General features: G+C 38.9%; 1 protein-coding gene across 3 annotated transcripts in view; it reads right to left on the reverse strand.

The window, feature by feature from the left end:
- Positions 1-20,941, reverse strand: part of TASP1 (taspase 1) — a 299,415-nt gene that overhangs the window by 106,955 nt on the left and 171,519 nt on the right. For all 3 annotated transcript variants that reach the window (XR_008629143.1, XM_004610916.3, XM_055130490.1), the window contains exon 11: positions 1,838-1,948. Coding sequence is in view for 2 of the 3 variants with exons in the window: in XM_004610916.3 (XP_004610973.1) it covers positions 1,838-1,948 (111 nt within the window). In the remaining variant the exon portion in view is untranslated. The remainder of the gene's footprint in view (positions 1-1,837; positions 1,949-20,941) is intronic.

The raw sequence follows: 20,941 nt of genomic DNA on the forward strand, positions 1-20,941 counted from the left end.
GCATAAAATGTGGCCCCCATAACCATGCCACCGACTCCACACCAGGCTGTTTTCACTCGAGGCTCCCCAGAGAGAGGCAGGTGAGGACCCTCCCCGCCCCAAGGGAACTGACCTGGCAGCTGACCTCCACAACCCAACTGCCGCCATGCTTCAGGCGACTTGCCGCATGCTAGGGCAGAGCCTCATGCCTGTGATACAGTGATACTATTCCTTGATACTAAAGTTGTAGTAGTAAGAGAATGTATCTAGCATAATTGGACAAATAATAACAAGCTATATAAATTACACATGCTGTTAAGGCCAGGAATTTTGACTTCCTTTAAAAATAACACTCAAAAATGGTAACTGTCCTAACAAAAGAACAACAGGAACAATAAGGCCTAAATCTGTTACTGAGCCATACAAGACAATAGTCCTCATCTGCCTAACTTCGCTGTCAGGTCTGTGTCCATCGCCTGTTTCCCCACTTATTACAGGGCACTAAGAGTCCTTAACATCTGAGTTCCTTTAGGGTGATTTCTTCCCATATCTTGTTCATTGATTTGCTTGAGAGGGCACCAGTAACGTCTTCATTCATCCTTGCCCTGAGATTTTAGCAGCCTCTCTTTACTCATCCTTCCCAACGGTGCCACATTGGAGGCTTTTTCAGGGTCAGAGGAATAAGACCCATCATTGTTACTGTTTTTGGCATATCAAATACGCCATGGGAGCTTGCCAGGCTCTGCCGTGTAAGGAGGACACTCTCAGTAGCTTGTTGGGTTCTCCGTGAGGAAAAACTAGACAATAAGAGGCTGTGCACTTCTCGAAGCTTTGTTTTATAGTCTCTGGATCTTGGCCATTGATGGGATTACACTGCGCTGGGGGCAGTTTGTGGGTGTGACTGCCTAGCTACCGGAAAATGGGGGATCTGGGTGGAGGCCCAGTCCTGATCCGAGCAGTCTTGGAGATCTTAGCCCCAGGTACTACACACCTGGGTTCTCTGCCAGTTCCCTCATGGGTGAGGCTCATCTGAGCATGTGGAGAGTGGCCTTGAGCATGGCTGTGGCTGGGTTCCAGAGGTCTTCAGCTGCCGGGGCTTTGCTCTGGGCAGGGAAGGAAACTCAACCCACCCCCTCTAAGGGGCCCCGGTGAAGACAGCCAGGCATGGGGGCAGGAGACTCTGCCCATGTTGTCTATATATACATTACTACATCCTGTCTTAACATTATTACATCCTGTCTTAAATCTCTAAGTGGAAATGTGCTCAGATTCACACAGTGATAGTTAATTAATGTGTTCATGATTTATTACTCTTATTCTTAACTATGATTTATATTTGTTATAGAACCTACATTCTAGCATAGTGTTTAAGTTCAATGTTAAATAGACTAAGACAAACCACTGCACTGAATTTAAAGAGTTTAAAGAGACAGACACAGAGAGAGAGAGAGAGAGAGAGAGAGAGAGAGAAAGTGTCTGCCACAGATGCAGGCAGGCGTGGGGAGGGGAACTGGGGACATTGGTGGTGGGAGATGTACAGTGATGAAGGGATGGGTATTGGAACATTATATGACTGAAACCCAATCATGAACAACCTTGTAACCGTGTATCTCATTGTGATTCAAATAATTTTTTTTTTAAAAAGACAAACCATTTTAAATCAAAGTAATGGTAAAGTATAGGGCAACTGCAAGACTATCTTTCTAGAGGGTCTAGGGAGTTAGGTCCAATTGCTAGAGTGTATGCTTTGATTGTGGGAGTCCTGATCCAGTTAGCAGCACCTCCTGGTTCCCTGAGCTTACAGCTCACTGAAATGAATAACAGGTAAAGGATACAATTTTCACAGTGTTCTACTTACTGATAAACTTGTTTTGCATAGTCTCCAATAGAGCCTGGTGAGCATCTTCAGCTTGTAAAGCATGTGAACATTCTCTCGCCAGTATAGTGCGCACAAGATGCTCCCCACAACCTAGAAATCCAAGGAAATCAAGAACAATTAAGGAATAGCAGTACTCAACATCCTTCTTGTTTTAGCTCTTTTTTTGGAAAAAAAAAAAAAAGAGAGAGAGAAAGGGCTGGAGCAATAGCACAGCGGGTAGGGCATTTGCCTTGCATGAGGCCAACCCAGGTTTGGTTCCCAGCATCCCTTATGGTCCTCTGAGCACTGCCAGGGGAAATTCCTGAGTGCAGAGCCAGGAGTAACCCCTGTGCATCCCCAGGTGTGACCCAAAAAGAAAAAAGAACACTTCTGTATGTCATATAAGAAATAGTTATGTTGGACCATAATTTTATGTTGGATGAAATAATTTCTGTGAGCAAGCTAGTGATTTTTAGTAATGCAATCTGCTGAAATGAAAGAAACACATTGACTAATATCAAAAGGGAGCCAAAAAAAAAAAAACCAAAAACAAAGAAAAAACCATCCCCCTTGCCTGCAGGCATGATTTGCAGGGAATAGAGATTCTCTAGGGAACCTCCTAAGATTCTCTCATTTCCACTATTCGTTTAATTCTAAAACACTTAAAAAAATTTTTTTTTCACAAACAATTGATCTAAACATCTAATTTCCCACTAATATCTACAGATCTGCCAATAACAACAACAAAATTTAAGTATCAGGGCAAGGCAAATCTTCTTCTCCTACTTTTCAATGAAAAGCCCATCATGAATAAACAGCTGTAAAGTGGGAACAAAACAACAGCCCCCTTCCCACTTTCTTAAAGAAATTCCCATAGCTCTCAGGGGTGAATGAATTACACTGTTATTTTTTAAAGTGTATTTTAATCTACTAAATGAATCTGAGCTATTTAGATCACTAAAAATGGACTGGCATGGTGTTAGTGAGACAGTATCTAAAATTCTATGAACTTCTTTGATCTGTCAAAAATAGAATCTGCCTACAAAAAGAGACTAAGAAATTTTAATTTACAAATGATAACATTTTTCTGAAGGGCCTATTTCCTAGAAATAAAAAAATATTAATTTTAAAAGCTACTTTGATAAATATTGGGAGGGAGGCAGTTTAAGCCAGTGTTTAAAAATATTAACAAAATTCTAATAATAAATGTCACTTGAAATGCTTTATATATATGAAATCAATTTCAGTAACTCGAATATCAGTGTCCTCTTATTCAAATGAGAATAGTGGATACACAAGAATTTTACAACATATCTCTTATTTTACATATTTTTCCATTAACAATAAACTAAAACAAAATTAAAAGCAAATAAAAATTCCTAACTGAATTTGCTGAATTTCTTTTTTATGTGTCTTGAAGAAAATTACTGCCAAAGATTTCCTTTATAGTACTAGAAAATCTTCCATTGGTTTTACATATCAGGTAAAATGTACCAAGCAATCTACACACCTACTGAGACTAAACCCAACAGTAAAAAAATCATGACATGGGCCAGAGGGATAGTACAGTGGGTAGGATATTTGTCTTACACATGGCCGACCTGAGTTCAATCCCCGACATCCCATATGGTCCCCTGAGCACAGTCAGGAGTAATTCCTGAGTGTAGAACCAGGAGTAACCCCTGAGCATCACCAGGTGTGACCCAAAAAACAAAAAATAAAAATTTTTTTTAAATCATGACAAAAAAGCATCTCCAGAATCCACTCTGATTCCCAGTCCTTATATGTATTAGACAACAAGACGATTTTTCATTTCATTAATCTTTATGCTAGTATATGTATGTAGGTGCACATAGACACACACAGTTGATGTTGGCAAATGGTGACAAAAGGTTCTAAGCAATCAAAAAAAGGTGAACTATGGAAATTAAATAAAATAACCTTTTAAAAATTCATTGAAATTTGAATCAACATAAACTGATACTACACACAATCTCTGGTTAGTTGTTATGTAGTATGACAGATGGTGGTAGGCATTAAAGACAAATTTCCCTTACAATTATTATTTATAATTAGTAAACCATACCAGTAACCCTCATTTCAAAACCTCTACATATATTTCCCTTCTACCCTAACTTATTTCCCTCCTTTCATCTCCATCATTCACTATATACATGCATATATGCATACATACATATGTGCATACTATGTCTACACACACAATATATGCTCACTGCCCAAAATGCAAATGATTGAAGCCTATATTCAAATATAAACCAATACAATATGTCAACATTAAAAAAAAAAACTCCCGATGAATGCTTTGCAAGAAATAAATATCTTGCATTTTTTTTGGTAAAATAAAACTATAACTATTCTTCAAGATTTAAATTTAAATTTATACTTAAATTTAAATTTAAATTTCAGGCCACTTATAGTGGACTGACTTAGAAAAATACCCAGATATGTGAAATTAATATGTAATTTGGTGGTCAACATTGAGCAGTCTTCATTTTGTTAAATTTTTAAAACACTTTTAATAATTAGCAGGGGAAATAAGAATACTAATAGGGAAAAAACATTTTTGGCATTATGGCATTACATGGAGCTATTGTGCTAAGCTCATAAAACTCCATAAGTTTTAATTCTTTTTTTGAAATTATTGATGTTGAACAGTGAAATATTATACCTTAGAACAAAAACAATTTTTAGGAAATTGGCATACTATAAGCTAAGTGAGTGTTCAGAAGGTTAGGTACATAGTCGCTAGTCAAACAGCTAAACCACTTGAGTTAACATTACATCAAAAATACACGTGTCGGCTACACTTTTTCCTCTGTTACACAAGAATATCCAGGATTTTTAAATGATTGATATTTTTAATAAGAAACTTAAAATTACAACTTCTTACTCTAGCATGTAGCACTCTAACTTAAGAGCCCCAACACACAAAAAGCTGTCATTCCTTTAAGTTCTAATGAAAGAAAAGTTTGGGGAGGGAGATTCTTCTAATTTTTATTAAGACACTGTGATTTAAAAAATAATTCCAAATTCCCTTCCTCCTCCCAGTCTGCTATCTTGGCAGGCATATAACAAATTTATTTCATATTACTTGCTCCAAAAAAGTTAAAGGAGTAGCAAATGGAATCACTGGAGAATAAATAAGCCAATTTGTGATGATCAGAAATTACATGAATGAAGAACATGGTAGGTAATACTAAAAAAAAATTTTTTTAAAACTCATTAGAAGCTCAAATAGCACAATAACAGCCACTGAGAAAAAGATCAAGGAGCTCCAAGATGAGAAGGAACAAAGTGCTGAGAAATAGCAAAAGTAGAAAATAGTCTGGAAAGAATGAACAGAATGCCAGAGAACTGTGAGATGAGTTCAAGAGGAACAATAAAAGAATCATCAGAGTACCTAAAGAACAGAAAGGCAAATGTGACATTAAAAATAATTAGACAAAGAAATTATCAATAATTTTTTTCCAGAATTGAGGAATATAGGAACTGAGATCCAAGAGACCCAAACTCAAAAGATCCCAGTGAAAATGGATGTGATCCGGAAAACTTCAAGACACACTGTACTCAAAATGACAGAAGCCAAGGACAGTGGGGGCCAGAGAGATAGTACAGTGGGCAATGCACTTGTCTGGTATGTTGCTACTCTGTGTTCGATCCTCAGCATGCCATATGATTCCCTCTAGGAGGGATCCCTGAGCACAGAATCAGGAGTGAGCTGGGAACACGACAAAGTGTGGTACCAAAATAAAACAAAACCAACAAAAACCCACATATATTTTAATGTAATTTCCAATAAAATCATACTGTCAAATCTTATCTTAATTTACAAAACAAACTTACGAATGTTTGCAATGATTATGAAGAAATATCAAAATTTACCAATTCTTCACTGATCTTTACTGTATTTGAAAATAATTTTTAATCTGTGATTGTCTCATTTAATGATGGCTAAAGTGATAGCAACTACCCAAAGTTCAGAAAATCAAAATGAAAAGACCCTGTACATCAAATGTTTAGATAGCATTGAAATGTCATTTTTAAAAGTGTAAAGGATCATTAATATAATTTCTTCTTCCAGAAGACCTAAAAACAAAATTTGAAGTGCAACTCTGAACCTCAAAAACCTTTCTCTCCTTTGAGGCTTTATTTCTGCTGTACCTTCTAAACTCAGTTCTGACACAAAGAGCCCCCAGAGGGAAAAAAGGGAGTTACATCCAAAGGAGAGACCCACATTCCTAGGCAACCTCCATACAAAAGTACAGTATCAGCAGCAACAAAAGCTCACATTCAGAACCACTGGCACACCACACATCTCCAAGGATTACTGATGATTTTGAAGTATTTATGTCATCTTATAAATGCTGCCATTCACTCTCACTGCTGTTAGTTGGCATCTGAAAAATCTTTCAACACATCTCCTGTTAGAAGTCCACAGGGACAGATAAGTAATGAGGAAAGGCCTTTCCAAATTTAAAAGGAAACATTTGGTACTTCAGTTTCCAGTATTGCAACATCTCTTTTTCAACAAAGGAATTTATTACATAGTACGTCACCTTTTCCCTGTCTGGGGATTTAATGCCAATTTTGGAGTTGGGTTACTTCTGGTTTTGAAGCCTGTCTTGTGAAATTAAAGAGAAGACTGCCTTAAAAGTGATAGAACACACATGATTTCAGTCTTCATCATGTGCCCTTGGTTATCAAACCTGGAACCTATTACATAAAAGAAGAAAACACAGGAATTTTATAAAGAAATGGAATAAGTAGTGAAGATATCTAATCTAGTCAAGTCAAAAGGTTACAGTCACCCATTGGTGTTTCTCCAATATTCAGTTTTCTCTAATCCATAATCTTCAGCACATTTTGGGTATTTGTGATAATCTATCAAATACAATTCATATATTTTGGTATAAATAAAAAATCACAAAAGAAAAACCAATCTTACAATTATCTCCTAAAGATTTCATCTCTTCTGTACTAGGATGTCACTGATGCATCTAGTTCATCTATTCACAATATGAAGCTATAGCAACATAAAGCAAATGATTTAAATTTACCAGTTGTTATTGCTATTTCTATCATTTTTATTGATAATTAAATTGATAATAAAATGATAATAAAATTACCATTTTATTTTTATTGAGAAGGTACAATCAAAGCACAGATTTATCTGAACAAGAAGTAGTTATGTAAATGGAAGAAGTTTTGGCATTGTAAATGAAAATGCTCTCATAGATTAAAACCTATATCAAATAAGCTAAAAATTACAAATAAATAAAAAATAGATTCAGCAAAAATGAATAGTGAAAATCCTTTATTCCATCATCATGTCAGAGTCCATGGTTAACATAAAGATATTTGTCAAAAGTTAAACTATTCCTTCTTTTCCTAATTCCTCTATCAAAGTCACATTCTCACTGTGGGAATTTTCCCATTAAGAATTTTGAGTGTGACTACAGACTATGTAATATGATCGTACTTTTGCTCTAAATTATCTCAATTTAGTTATCTAAATTATACCTACCTAATTAGGGCACCAGGAACAAATGGTCCCAGGCAGAGAAAAAATGTTCTTTTTTTGCTTTTTGGGTCACACCTGGTGATACACAGAAGTTATTCCTGGCTCTGCACTCAGGAATTACTCCTGGCGGTGCTCAGGAGACCACATGGGATGCTGGGAATCAAACCCGGGTCAGCCGCGTACAAGGCAAATGCCCTACCCGCTGTGCTATCACTCCAGCCCCAGACAGAGAAAAGTGTCAGAGACAATTATCCACAGTAAACTGGTGTTTAAACTCTATGACAGAGTTCCTAAAATCCTATCATCACTATTGCATTTGTCTGGGAAACATATTATATGTGCCAGTATTTAGATTTATTCACATTTGATACTTTATTAGGGAAAAGTCATGAAAATATCGCATTGTTTGAAATGTTCACTAGATGTTCTAGACCACATATCCCCTTTTCAAAAAAATAAATTATTATGTCACGCTGCCAATCCATCTTCTTTAAGTGAACAAAGAGAAGGCACCCCACAATTGCTCCTGAGATTGCCACGGCCATATTTCCAGCATCCCCTGGGAGACAGTACTGGCTGCTTTGGAAAATGAAGTTTTTATCAGTCTGCTACCTAAATTCCTATTCTATTAGAGAGGTGAACTTAGAAGAGGAATCCCCTGCGGTGGTGGAATTTAATCAAAATCACTTAAGACCTCCATGCCTCACCCCATGCTCAACATCCTAACTAAAAAAATGGCTTAGCTAAAATAGTTTTTAATTCCTAGACAAAACTACATAGCTGAAAGTACTTTAGGACTTTAAACTTTATGAATTTAAAATTTAGTTAGCAATTTGCAGAAGGATGATCATTTATGAAAAACTCCTCTTAAAAAACTTTTAAGGAAACAACTATTTAATGCAAAATAAAACTAAAGAGAGCTTAAAAACGTATTGAAGCAACATTATATAATTTTCAGGTGAGTATAATTACAAATTATTATATTATCTAACACTATTCCAATATCCTGCCCCGAGCCAGACTGTCTTCACCGGGGCCCCTCGGAAGGGGGTGGTCGTTGAGTTTCCCTCCCTGCCCAGAGCAGAGCCCTGGCAGCCAAAAACCTCCAGAACCCAGCTACAGCCATGCTCGAGGCCCCTCTCCACACACTTGGATGAGCCTCACCCATGAAGGAACCGGCAGAGGAACCCAGGTTTGCAGGACCCATGGCTGAGATCTCCAAGCCTGCTCGAATCGGGACTGGGCCTCCTCCACCCAGGTCTCCTGTTTTCCAGTAGTTTGGCAGCCACACCCACAAATCTCCCCCAGCGCCATGTAATTTCATCAATGGCCAAGATCCAGAAACTATAAAACAAAGCTCCCAGAAGAGAGCGATGCAGAATCTCACAAGGCAGAGCCTGGCAAGCTACCTGTGGCACATTTGATATGCCAAAAACAGTAACAATAATGGGCCTCACTCCCCTGAACCTGAATGCAACAGGGACGAATAAAGATGTTACTGGCACCCACTAGAGCAAATCGATGAGCAACAGGACGACAGTGATACAGTGATACATGATAATTGTAAATTAATATATGCATATAAAATACATTAGCTCAGGAGTCATACGGGTAGGTCACAAGCATGGCATGAAATCAGCACAGGTTTGATAACCCAGCACCCTGAAGTGCCTCCTCCAGGCATGATCCCTGAGCACAGAGGCAGGAGTAAGCCCTGAGCACTACCACGTGTGGCCCCCAAAACAAACAAACAAAAGCTCAGCAGTAGAATACTTACTGGCATGTGATAAGCCCTGAGTTTGTTCCTCAACGATACAAAAAAAAAAAAAGAGCTCAAATTCATCACTATACAATTAACTTTTTTTCTTTTTTTTTTTTTAATTGAATCACCATGCGGAAAGTTACAAAGTTCTCAGGCTTCCGTCTCAGTTATACAATATTCAAACACCCATCCCTTCACCAGTGCCCATATTCCACCACCAAAAACCCCAGTATACCTCCCACCCCCACCCCTCCAACTACATAACTGATGAATGTCACTTAATTTTCTCTTTACCTTGATTACATTCCATATTTCAACACAAAACTCACTATTGTTGTTGGAGTTTTCCTCCAAGAAAGACAGCCCTATTATCAAGGAAGCATTTGATAATTAGTTTTCCATTGCTTAGAATGAAGAGATATTAGTCCACTGCTCCAAATACATAACTCTTTTTTTTTCTTTTAGCCATTTCTCTAGACTGTGAATTAAGCAATAGCCCCATGCCGGCTGAGAAGAGGAAATATCCCTCTTTCCCAGTTGTTTCCCATTTTCGGGGAGAAACGTGGAGTGGCATCCACCATACTATGAGGCGCGGGAAGGGGGATGAGGAAAAAAAATACAATTAAGTTTTTAACTGTTTTTTTTCCCTTCCATCTCAAAATGGCTAATTCTGCTTTACAGTCTTTAAAGATCACTTTTACTTTTAGAGAGTTTTATTTTTCAAGGGCGGTGGACAGAAGGTAACTGACTCATCCATTCGCCATTATCTGGTCAACAACTATGTAGATGGACCTCCCACAAATACTATCTCATTAAAAGCCTGGAAGTAATATTTTTTCTTCTTTAATATTTTTTTTTTCTTTTTGGGTCACATTCGGTGATGCACAGGAGTTACTCCTGGCTCTGCACTCAGGAATTACTTCTGGCAGTGCACAGGCGACTATATGGGATGCTGGGAATTGAACTCGGGTTGGCTGCATGCAAGGCAATTGCCCTACCCACTGTGCTATCACTCCAGCACCCTCCTGAAAGTAATTTTAAGGAAGATAATAAAGTTCCCATTTGAGACATGAGAAGTGAATACTCTAAAATTCAAGTTGTTTATAAAGTCTACGCTAATTCTATGACAATTCATGAGTGAATAAATTAGGCTACTGTTATATGAATAAAGGAAATACAAACAGAAAACTAAAAGGTTTCAAAGTCCTGAGTTCATGCTCAAGAGCAAAGTAATAATTATCTCATCATCATCATCATCATCATCATCATCATCATCATCATCATCATCATCATCATCCCATTGATCGTCAAATTTCTCCAGCGGTCTCAGGAACATCTCCATTCCATTCACCCTAGGAACATCTCCATTCCATTCACCCTAGCCCTGAGATTTTAGAAGCCTCTCTTTACTTGTCCTTTCCAATGGTGCCACATTGGAGGCTCTTTCAGGGCCAGGGGAATGAGACCCATGATTGGTACTGGTTGTGGCATATAAATACACCATGGGGAGTTTGAGAGGTTCTCCCATGTGGGCAGGAAACTCTTGGTAGCTTGCCAGGCTCTCCCAGAGAGAAAACTAGGCCATAAGATGTCGTGCAACCAACATATAATTATAATAAATATAATTATTTAATAAATAAATATAATTATAATTATCTATGCCCTCTTTATTTTATTTGTATTTGTATTTTATTTTTATTTTTATTTATTTTTTATATTTCCCCCCCCCCTGCATGGCAGAGCCTGGCAAGCTAGCCATGATGTATTTGATATGTTAAAAACAGAAACAACAATGTGCTCTTCGTGTTCCTGGAGTGAGCAGATGCCATTGGTCTACACTATCATGTGACAGGGACAAATGAAGATGTTACTGGTGCCCACTCAAGCAAATAGATGAACAATGGGATGACAGTGACAGTGACAATTATAATTATCTATAAACCAATAATACAGAAAATTCTGATACCAATATTTAAGACTGTATATAGCCTTTCACTTTTACTGCAACATTCTAAAAATAGTAAATAACTAACATTATCCCAGAGAAATAATGTTGAAATTGGAAACTATTTTATATCAAAGCCATGATAGGCATAATCTAAGAGTTCTTTAAAAGGTAAGATATAGTGATGAACATCTACAATAAAGTAACTGCAACATAACATAGAAGAAATATTTCAGTGTACATAATAATGACCTAAGCTAGAGCGATAGCACAGCAGGTAGGGCGTTTGGCTTACACTCAGCCGACCCGAGTTCATCCTCTGCCCCTCTCGGAGAGCCTGGCAAGCTACCAAGAATATCTCGCCCTCCTGGCAGAGCCTGGCAAGCTACCCGTGGCATATTCGCTATGTCAAAAATAGTAACAAGTCTCACAGTGGAGAAATTACTGGTGCCCACTTGAACAAATCGATGAGCAACGGGATGACAGTGATACAGTGATACAGTGATAATAATGACATGAGTACTAAATAGCTCATGGATAAAAAGAACATAAACGAGACAGTCATACTAAACCATAAATTTAACCCATAATTAGCAATAGTTAAATATTTCATTAATCATTTTCTTAATGAAAATATTTAGAAGAAATTTATAGACATGATTTGAATGCTATTCAATATGCAAAAAAAAAAAAAACAGAAATAACAAGTCTCAAAATGGAGGCGTTACTGTGCTGCTCGAACAAATTGATGAGCAACGGGATGACAGTGACAGTGACAGTGACAGATTTGAATGCCCAGGGTCTTTAAAATAAAAAATTGAAAAGAAAAGTTTGAGCTTGCATTATTTCTCAATAAATACCTCTACAAAAGAGACCATTTAATCTTCTTATAAATTTAAAGCTATATTCAGGATTTCAAAAACAACTTTTAGCACTTAGAACCCTCCTAAAGTATGCTAGAAAAAATTTTAAGTATGTTCACCAATCATTGCTTATATTTTATATATTCAACTCAATTTCAAAGATGGATCTGAGATTTAAAAATGATATAAAAATTTTGAAAGCAGGAAGGGAAAATGAAAATGATAATCTTATTTGTCTAGATTAAACTTGAATTTAAGAAATACTTTTTAGGGGCTGGAGTGATAGCACAGCAGGTAGGGCGTTTGCCTTGCATGTGGCCAACCAGGGTTTGATTCCCAGCATCTCAGATGGTCCCCCAAGCACCACCAGGGGTAATTCCTGAGTGCACGAGCCAGGACTAACCCCTGTGCATCGCCAGGTGTGACCCAAAAAGCAATAAATAAATAAATAAATAAATAAAATACTTTTAAAAAAATTGGGTAACACCTGACAGTGCTCAGGACTTACTCCTGGATCTGATTTTAAGGATCATTGCTGGAAAGGTTCAGACTACCATGAGGGCTGTTGGGGCTCAAATCAAGGTTAGCTGTATGCAAGGCAAGCACCCTACCCATGGTAGCATTGCTCTGGCCCCAGAAAAAAATTTTTACAAAGACTCCAAAAGCTACCTTAACACCAACCACCAGAGCTGTCATATTAGCCAAAAAGGAAAAACAGCAAAATAAAATTGGGCGACCTTAAATAAGTCAATGTAGTAAAAATAAAAAATTTTAAATAAATATACAAGATATTTTATTTAAAACAATAAATTTATGTATAATTCTATTCAAAGTCACTAAGGTTGTGCTTCCTAATTTCTACTAGGTCATGCATGAGAAAAGAAAATATATTTTTGCCTAAAAGCAGAGTTCAGGAAATTCTCAAAATTCTTCATTAAACCTAAGTATAGATCCCACTGGGTTCACAAACCTCAAATTAAGTATCCACACACCTATCATTTTATTTAAAAATATACATGCACATGAATATAAACCAGCAGGTTAAATTTCCATTTTGATCTCCAATAAAAATATCTGTAGTGACCATGAACTTTATGTGATACAGGCAACATGGGCACTATCATTTCCTAGAGACTAGTATGGAAATTTTAATAAAAATTACATAGACTATCACATTAGAGTCATACCATTCCTGTTTTAAAAAAAAAAAAAAACAGGGATCCCCAGATGAACAATTGGTTTTGTTCTGGCTAAAGAATTCTCCAGGAGAAGTCTGAAACATTTTGTTCTATCTAAAAGCAACAAAACTATCAAAGATAGTGTGCCAAAAGGTTATATAAGTCACAGTAAAGTGGCCTTTATTAACAAAAAATTAGTACAATAATTCTATCTGCAAAAAAAGAATAATTGTTCCAGACTCTCTCATATGTTTGCAAGCCACCAAAACAGACCATTTCATTGAAACATTTGTAAAAGCCCACCACTTGTACCCTAACAAGATACTGAAGGCTCAACATTATATAGTTTTGTTTTGTCTTGTTTTCTAAGACAAAGCCAAAACAGGAGGGGGAAAAAAAAGGTCCAAAGAAATGTTGATTCTAAGACATCTGCAAGAATGAATTTCCCAAAAGAGAGAAACCTTTCCTGAAGGAGAAGCTGCCTCTGGTCCATTTATCCCAGAGGAGGCAGTGAGTGAAGAGACATGCTGCTCATGAAGCAAGGAGAAATTAAGTGAACTTCATGAAACCTTCAATAATACAAATGAGATGACACTATGAACAAGAATCCAGAGAAATGCCACAGTCACTGCTTAAGATTGATTCCATTCATCAGTTCATTCCTGTAGGCCCAAGAACTGCGGTTGGGCAAGAGACCAAAGGACCTAAAAGAATCCATCTTGAGGCAAACTGCCAAGCAGCCAAGTGCTAAGTGCAAAGCAACAGCGTTCCTCAGATTGGGACTCAGAACAGGAGAGCAGAAGAGCCTCCTCTGCCAACCTGAGCACATAAAACCAGCTACTGTAAGGTCCCGAGACCAAACAACAGGAAAGGACTAGGACTGCTAGGAGGGATGCTTCAGTGGCATAACGGGTTTTTTCTAAAGGTACTGCAGTAGTTCTCCAAACATGAGGGCAGGAAAGCAAGATAGAGTATCTCATAGGTGCACAAAGGTATAGGTAGGTATGAAAACCTCCCTAGTGAACCAATCTGGAAACCAGCTTGTAGAAGTATGAGAAAGACAGAGATGGTGAAGGTAAAGAGATGAGCCACAAAATAAGCAATGGCAACATCATGATAGGTGGCAGAAATAAGAAAAATCAACTAGGCCTCATGTTCAGTTCCTGCAGTGCAACGGTTTTGGTTTCCCAGAAGTGAAACAATGCGAAATTAGCCAACCAAGACCCCACTTGGGAAGTCCTAGGGCCTAGCAGATGGGCTCAATCAATCACCATGTGCCATTTCAGCAATGACTAGTGCCAGAAATTGTCTTTTGTTAACTGCAAAGAATGAGTAGCTTATGTAACCATATGCTATATAATGCCCTCTTAAGCCAGAGTCGGGGTCCTTGTCCTAAGGCCCCTCCGACGGGTAGGGACTTGGACCCTTGCTCAAGCTAGCAATAAAATTCCTTGTTTCTGTATCACAAAGTGGTCTCTTACTTCTATCTCGAGCCGGGTTTAACAGAGGTGCCCCATGATTCCAAAAGTTGACAGGCATTAAGAAGTATCTGAGGACTGAGACTTAATCCTGAAAGCTTTGTAACTTTCCATATGGTGATTCAATTAAAAAAAAAAAAAAAAGAAGTATCTGAGGGGCTGGAGCAATAGCACCACAAGTAGGGCATTTGCTTTGCATGCAGCCGACCTGGGTTCGATTCCCAGCATCACATATGGTCCCCTGAGCACCGTCAGGGGTAATTCCTGAATGTAGAGCCAGGAGTAAACCCTGTGCACCATCAGGTTTGACCCAAAAAAGAAAAAAAAAGCAGTATCTGGAGTTTTGTTGAGGTTCAGATAATCAACTTCTGCTAAATAGTCCTTCCTTATATTACTGTCAAATTCCGATATTATCGAAGTCAGGAGTGAACTGTATCTATAGCTACATGAGCACCCAGCCCCAACTCAGCTCCAAGTGAGATGACACTCAACCCTCCGCATAAGATACATATAAAAAGCAATATAACCTTTTAAATTTTGGGAGAGGGCTGTTTAGCTTGGTTTGGTTTCATTTGGAGGCCACATGCAGCACTATTCAGGACTTAGTCTCAGCTCTGCACTCAGGGATCACTCCTGGTGGGGCTACAGGGATGACTTGGGGTACCAGGGATCAAACCCGGTTGGATACATGCAAGGCAAGTATCCTTACTTGTACCATGATTCCAAAGCAGTCATATACCCTTTTTTTATAAATGAATTTTTCTTCAGTTTATCTGTCCTCCAAACATAAAATTTAGCATATGATCAACAATTATCAGGTTTGATATATATATTTATATATATATATGTAAAAAGAAACATTACCTATAACAAAAAAAGGGACACTCAACAGAGCTACTTCATTAAAAGCACAGGAGTTGGATTTATCAGGTAACAAACTTAAAATAACTAGAATAATTATTTTCTGTGACTAGTAAGGAAAGTAGGGAATGTTCATGAAATATGGAAAATCCTAGAAGAGAAAATCTTCAGATCTAAACCAAATGAAAATAATTTCAAATTAAAATATAGTATTGAAAGTGAAGATGGAGCCTGAGAGATAGTCCAGTGACCTGGAGCATGTGCTTGGCAAGCAGCGGGCCTGGGTCTGATCCTGGCACCACATCATCCTCTGAGCACTGCCAGGAGCAACTCCAAGACAGAGCCATTAACAGTCCCTGACCATAGGCTATGCCCCGAAAAACCTAAAATGAAATGGATATTAACAGGTTTATGAACAACTAGTATTGTTAATATTGATTAATTTTATTAATTTATTATTTTATTAAATTAAATTTATTTGATAAATTAAAGGGATGGAGCAATAGCACAGTGGTAGGGCATTCACCTTCCATGCGGCTGACCTGTGTTCGATTCCTCCGCCCCTCTACCAAGAGTATCGCACCCACACGGCAGAGCCTGGCAAGCTACTCATGGGGTATTGGATATGCCAAAAACAGTAACAATAAGTCTCACAATGAGAGGCGTTACTAGTGCCGGCTCAAACAAATCAATGAGCAACAGGATGACAGTGACAGTGACAGATAAATTTAATAATTTAATAATAATTAATGACATATAATAGCCTTGTTCTCCCTCTTGGAGAACCTGACAAGCTACCGAGAGTCTATTGCCTGCTCGGGAAAGCCTGGCAAGTTCCCTGTGGCATATTTATATCTCAAATGCAGTAACTAATATATACATACCTTTTGGAGGGCCCAGCAAGCTACCGAGAGTATCCCGCCCGCACGGGCAGAGCCTGGCAAGCTACCCGTGGCATATTTGATATGCCAAAAACAGTAACAATAGGTCTCATTCCCCTGACCCTGAAAAAGCCTCCAATCGTTGAGAAAGTAAGGGGAGTAAGGGGAGGCTGCTAAAATCTCAGGGCTGAGTGTAATAACAAGTCTCACAATGGAGACGTTACTGGTGCCCGCTCAAGTAAATCTATGAACAATGGGATGACAGTGATACAGTGATGAACAATTAAGAAATAGCAAAAAAAAAAAAACTCACTGAACTTAACAACAGTCATGAGAAATTATCCAAACCAAAACACAATGAGAAAAAAATAATGAAAAATGTAACAAGGCACCCAGATCTGTATAATACTAACTTTATATAACAGAAATACCAGAACTAAAAGAGCAAACAGAAGAAATGTCTGAAGATATAGTGGCTGAAAACTTTTCAAACTTGACAAATTATATTTAAAAAAACAAAACATATACAGAAATATAGCAAAGTATTAATAGAAAGTTAATTATTTAATAATTTAAAAATACCCAATGAGGAACAGGGACGTAGCTCAAAGTTAGAATGCATGCCTCATATTATGATGTCCTCAGTTCAATTCCCAATGCTATAAAAATAAAGCAGAACAGAGGACAGTGAGGTAGGCTAAGAGGTAGAGTACATGTCTAACATGAGTGAGGTCCTGAGTCTGATTTCCAGAACTGCATGGCACAGTAGACCAGACAGTCCCCACACAGTACTACATCACCAGACCAAAAACAAAACCTGGCTAAGCATCACAGTGAGTTATTACAAAACCAGAAGAGCCACTGAGATGATCCCCACTACAAATTAATAAAGTAAAGCAAAACAAAAGTCCAACCAAAGAAAAAGAGAGACACATAATAACAAAAAAGAAAGGCAATGTGTTTAGCTCAATTATTACAAGAATTACGTTACATGTAAATGGACTAAACACTTCAAGTAAAAGGCTCAGATTATCAGTTTGGTTTAAATGTAAAAAAGAGGGATCCAGTTTGTTTTTCTTTTTAGACCACAGCTGGCGGTACTCAGGATTTATACTGGCTCTGCACTCAGAACTACTGCACACAGGGGAATATATAGATGTCGGAGGTTGAACCCAGGTCAGTTGCATGCAAGGCAAACTCTCTGCCCCTCTGTATTATCACTCTAGCCCAGGTCTAATTTTTTATTGTCACCGTCACTGTCACTGTCATCCCGTTGCTCATCAATTTGCTCGAGCGGGAACCAGTAACGTCTTCATTGTGAGAGTTGTTGTTACTGTTTTTGGCATAGCACAGTGGGTAGGGCATTTGTCTTGCACAAGGCCAACCCGGGTTTGATTCCTCCACACCTCGCAGAGAGCCCAGCAAGCTACCAAGAGTATCTCACCTGCACAGCAGAGGCTGGCAATTTTTTCTTGTAAGAAACATATTTCAATGCAACAATAGGCTAAAAGTAAAATGAGCAGAAAATTTTAAGTGCTAAACATACGAAAACCAGTATACCTGACTACATTAAAGTAGATGTCAAATCAGAGGGTTATCTAGAAATACAGAATATTTTACAGTGACAAAAGTATAAAGTTCTCAAGAAGTCAATCATCACAATCCTAGAGGTATATGTATCTAATAACTTTTAAAGAAAATTTTGGTTAGAATGCTTTCATATGGGTACTGGAAAGATAGTACAAAAGTTTAGATATATACTTCGCACAAAATCAACATAGAGTTGATCTGGGGCACTGCATGGTCACCTGAGAATCACCAGGTGCATTGCTATAGACCGCTCCCAAGCACCACCAGGTGGGCCCTGAAGACCCCCAACCACTGCCAGGATGGTCCAAGTAATTCCTGGCCACTGCAGAGCCCAAATAACACCACATCCTGAGACCCTTGAACTAAATTACCAGTCCAAGAAAACATTATTAGATGTAACAAACTGAAACAAATCAAATGTAAAAAGTTCCATAAATAGATGTAGACTATTTCAAAACAGATAAACTCATTAATTTTAAAAGTACATTTAACAGAAGGCTAAGGACAAGGGGAGAAGAGGCTAAGAAGAGGAGGCTAAGAAAAAAGGAGGCTAGGGAAAGAGGCAGAAAAAGGAGATTACAGTGGAGCCATAGCACAGCAGGAAGGGCATTTGCCTTACAAGCAGTCAACCCATATTCAATTCCTTTGTCCCTCTTGGACGACCCCGTAAGCTACCGAGAGTATTCTGCCTGCACAGCAGAGTCTGGCAAGCTACCCTTGGTGTATCTGATATGCCAAAGACAGTAACAACAAGTCTCACAATGGAGACGTTACTGGTGCCTGCTCAAGCAAATCGATGAACAAGGGGACAACAGTGCTACAGTGCTACATTTAAAAAGACTTTCACACCTTTTCTACCTTTCCAGTAAAAACTGAATTTAGGGGGGCTGGAGAGACAGCACAGTGGGTAGGGCATTTGCTTTGCATGCGGCCAACCTGGGTTCGATTCCCAGCATCCCATATGGTCCTCCGAGCACTGCTAGGTGTTATTCCTGAGTTACTGAGCCAGGAGTAACCCCTGTGCATTGCCGGGTGTGACCCAAAAAGCAAAACAAAAACAAAAACAAAACCCTGAATTTAGAACAGCCAAAAACATAATAAAGAAAAGGTTTACTTTAGAATTATAGCAAATAAATTCAGAAGAAGTCATTGAACATGGTTGGGTTATTTTCAAAGTTGCTATTGGATTCCCTTTTTTTTTTTTTCTTGTAGGGGTGTTCAGGTGCTATTCCTGGCTCTGTGCTCAGAAGCCACTCCTGGCATTCCTGGGACCATATCCAGGGTCTGACTGAACCAGAGTTGGCAACATGCAAGACAAGCCCCTAACTCCTAGTTCCACTCTATTCCCCACCCCAAGTGGGGTACTACTATTTTTTAATTAAAATAAATGCACTAAAGTTACAGGGAAACTATAAAAAAAAACTATAAACGGAATAATTTTATGAAGAAAGCAAGTCACAGGATAACATACAATATAATACATTTCTTTAGCTCAATGAAAACCATAAAACTAAATATTAGGAATAAATATGTGTGCATATATGTGTGTATGTGCAATTAAACTCTTGGGTGCAAGCAGGAAGACAGCTTAAAAGGCTAGAGCCCACGCCTTGCATGCATAATGTCCTCAGTTGGATTTCCGATATTAAATGCACCCCCTTACAGCCAAGTATGGCCTTGGTGGCCCCAGAGCAGTGCTGGGCATCAGCACCAGTCCCAAGCATGAAACTATGTGGCCAACAGAGCTGGGCTTATATCACCCCCTAAGCACCGTTTATAGGTCAGGGATTAATCCAAATTCTCATGCATACAAGGCTTATTCTCCTCCACTAAGGCATATTCTTGGATCCTGATTTATTTATCTTGTTTTTTCTTTTTTTGGGTCACACCCGGCGATGCTCAGGGGTTACTCCTGGCTCTGCGCTCAGGAATCACTCCTGGCGGTGCTCAGGGGACCATATGGGATGCTGGGAATCGAACCCGGGTCGGCCACGTGCAAGGAAAACGCCCTACCCGCTGTGCTATTGCTCCAACCCCTTGGATCCTGATTTAACAGTTTTAAAAAAGGAAGGCTAGCTCGGGATGGGAGACGCATCCTGAAAGCAGACTATAGACCGAACATGATGGCCACTTAATACCTCCATTGCAAACCACAACACCCAAAAGGAGAGAGAGCAAAAGGGAATGCCCTGCCACAGAGGTGGGGTGGGGGGAGAGGAGATGGGGTGGGAATGGTGGGAGGGATGCTGGGACCATTGGTGGTGGCGAATGGGCACTGGTAGAGGAATGGATACTCAACCATTGTGTGACTGAAACCCTATCATGGAAATTTATAAGTCCTTAACTGTACCTCCCAGGGTGATTCACTAATTAAAAAAAAAAAAAAGGAAGGCTACTCCCTGCCCACTCCAGACAGAATCCCAGAATTCCGGTGACCAAGAGCTTCCACAAGCAAGACCCAGGTATGCAGGCTCCAGGACTAAGTCTCCAAGCCACATGTTGGCAATGGAGTTGGGCTGTCCCTCCCGGGCTCCCCACCCGTCCATTCTTGATTCTGGATGTCACGCCCACAACAGCCTCCAGGCACCTTCTTAGTGCACCAACAGCCCTGGTTCAGAAACTCCCAAGTGAATCCCAAAATGGATCAGTGCCCTACAGAGATGTCCCTGGAACCCAACCATTTCCAATCTTAGAATCCCAGAAGCACACGGCCGCTTTAGCGCTCCTTCATTTTATATTATATATACTCAAAATGAGCAATGGAAAATAAATTATCTAGCATCTGCCCCTGGTAAGAAGGCTTGAATGGTGATGGGAAAATTCGAGCAAAATATAATGCCCCAAAGTAGAGAGTATTAAGGAAACTGTCTGCCATGTAGGCAGGGTGAGGACTGTGATGGGTGGTGTCAGGGGTGGAGAGGGGGAGGGGGTAGATACCGGGGACATTGGTGGTGGAAAATTTGCACTGATGGAGGGATGGGTGTTTGATCATTGTATGGCTGAA

Source organism: Sorex araneus, chromosome 3 (assembly GCF_027595985.1).
Source record: "Sorex araneus isolate mSorAra2 chromosome 3, mSorAra2.pri, whole genome shotgun sequence".
Taxonomy (NCBI): domain Eukaryota; kingdom Metazoa; phylum Chordata; class Mammalia; order Eulipotyphla; family Soricidae; genus Sorex; species Sorex araneus.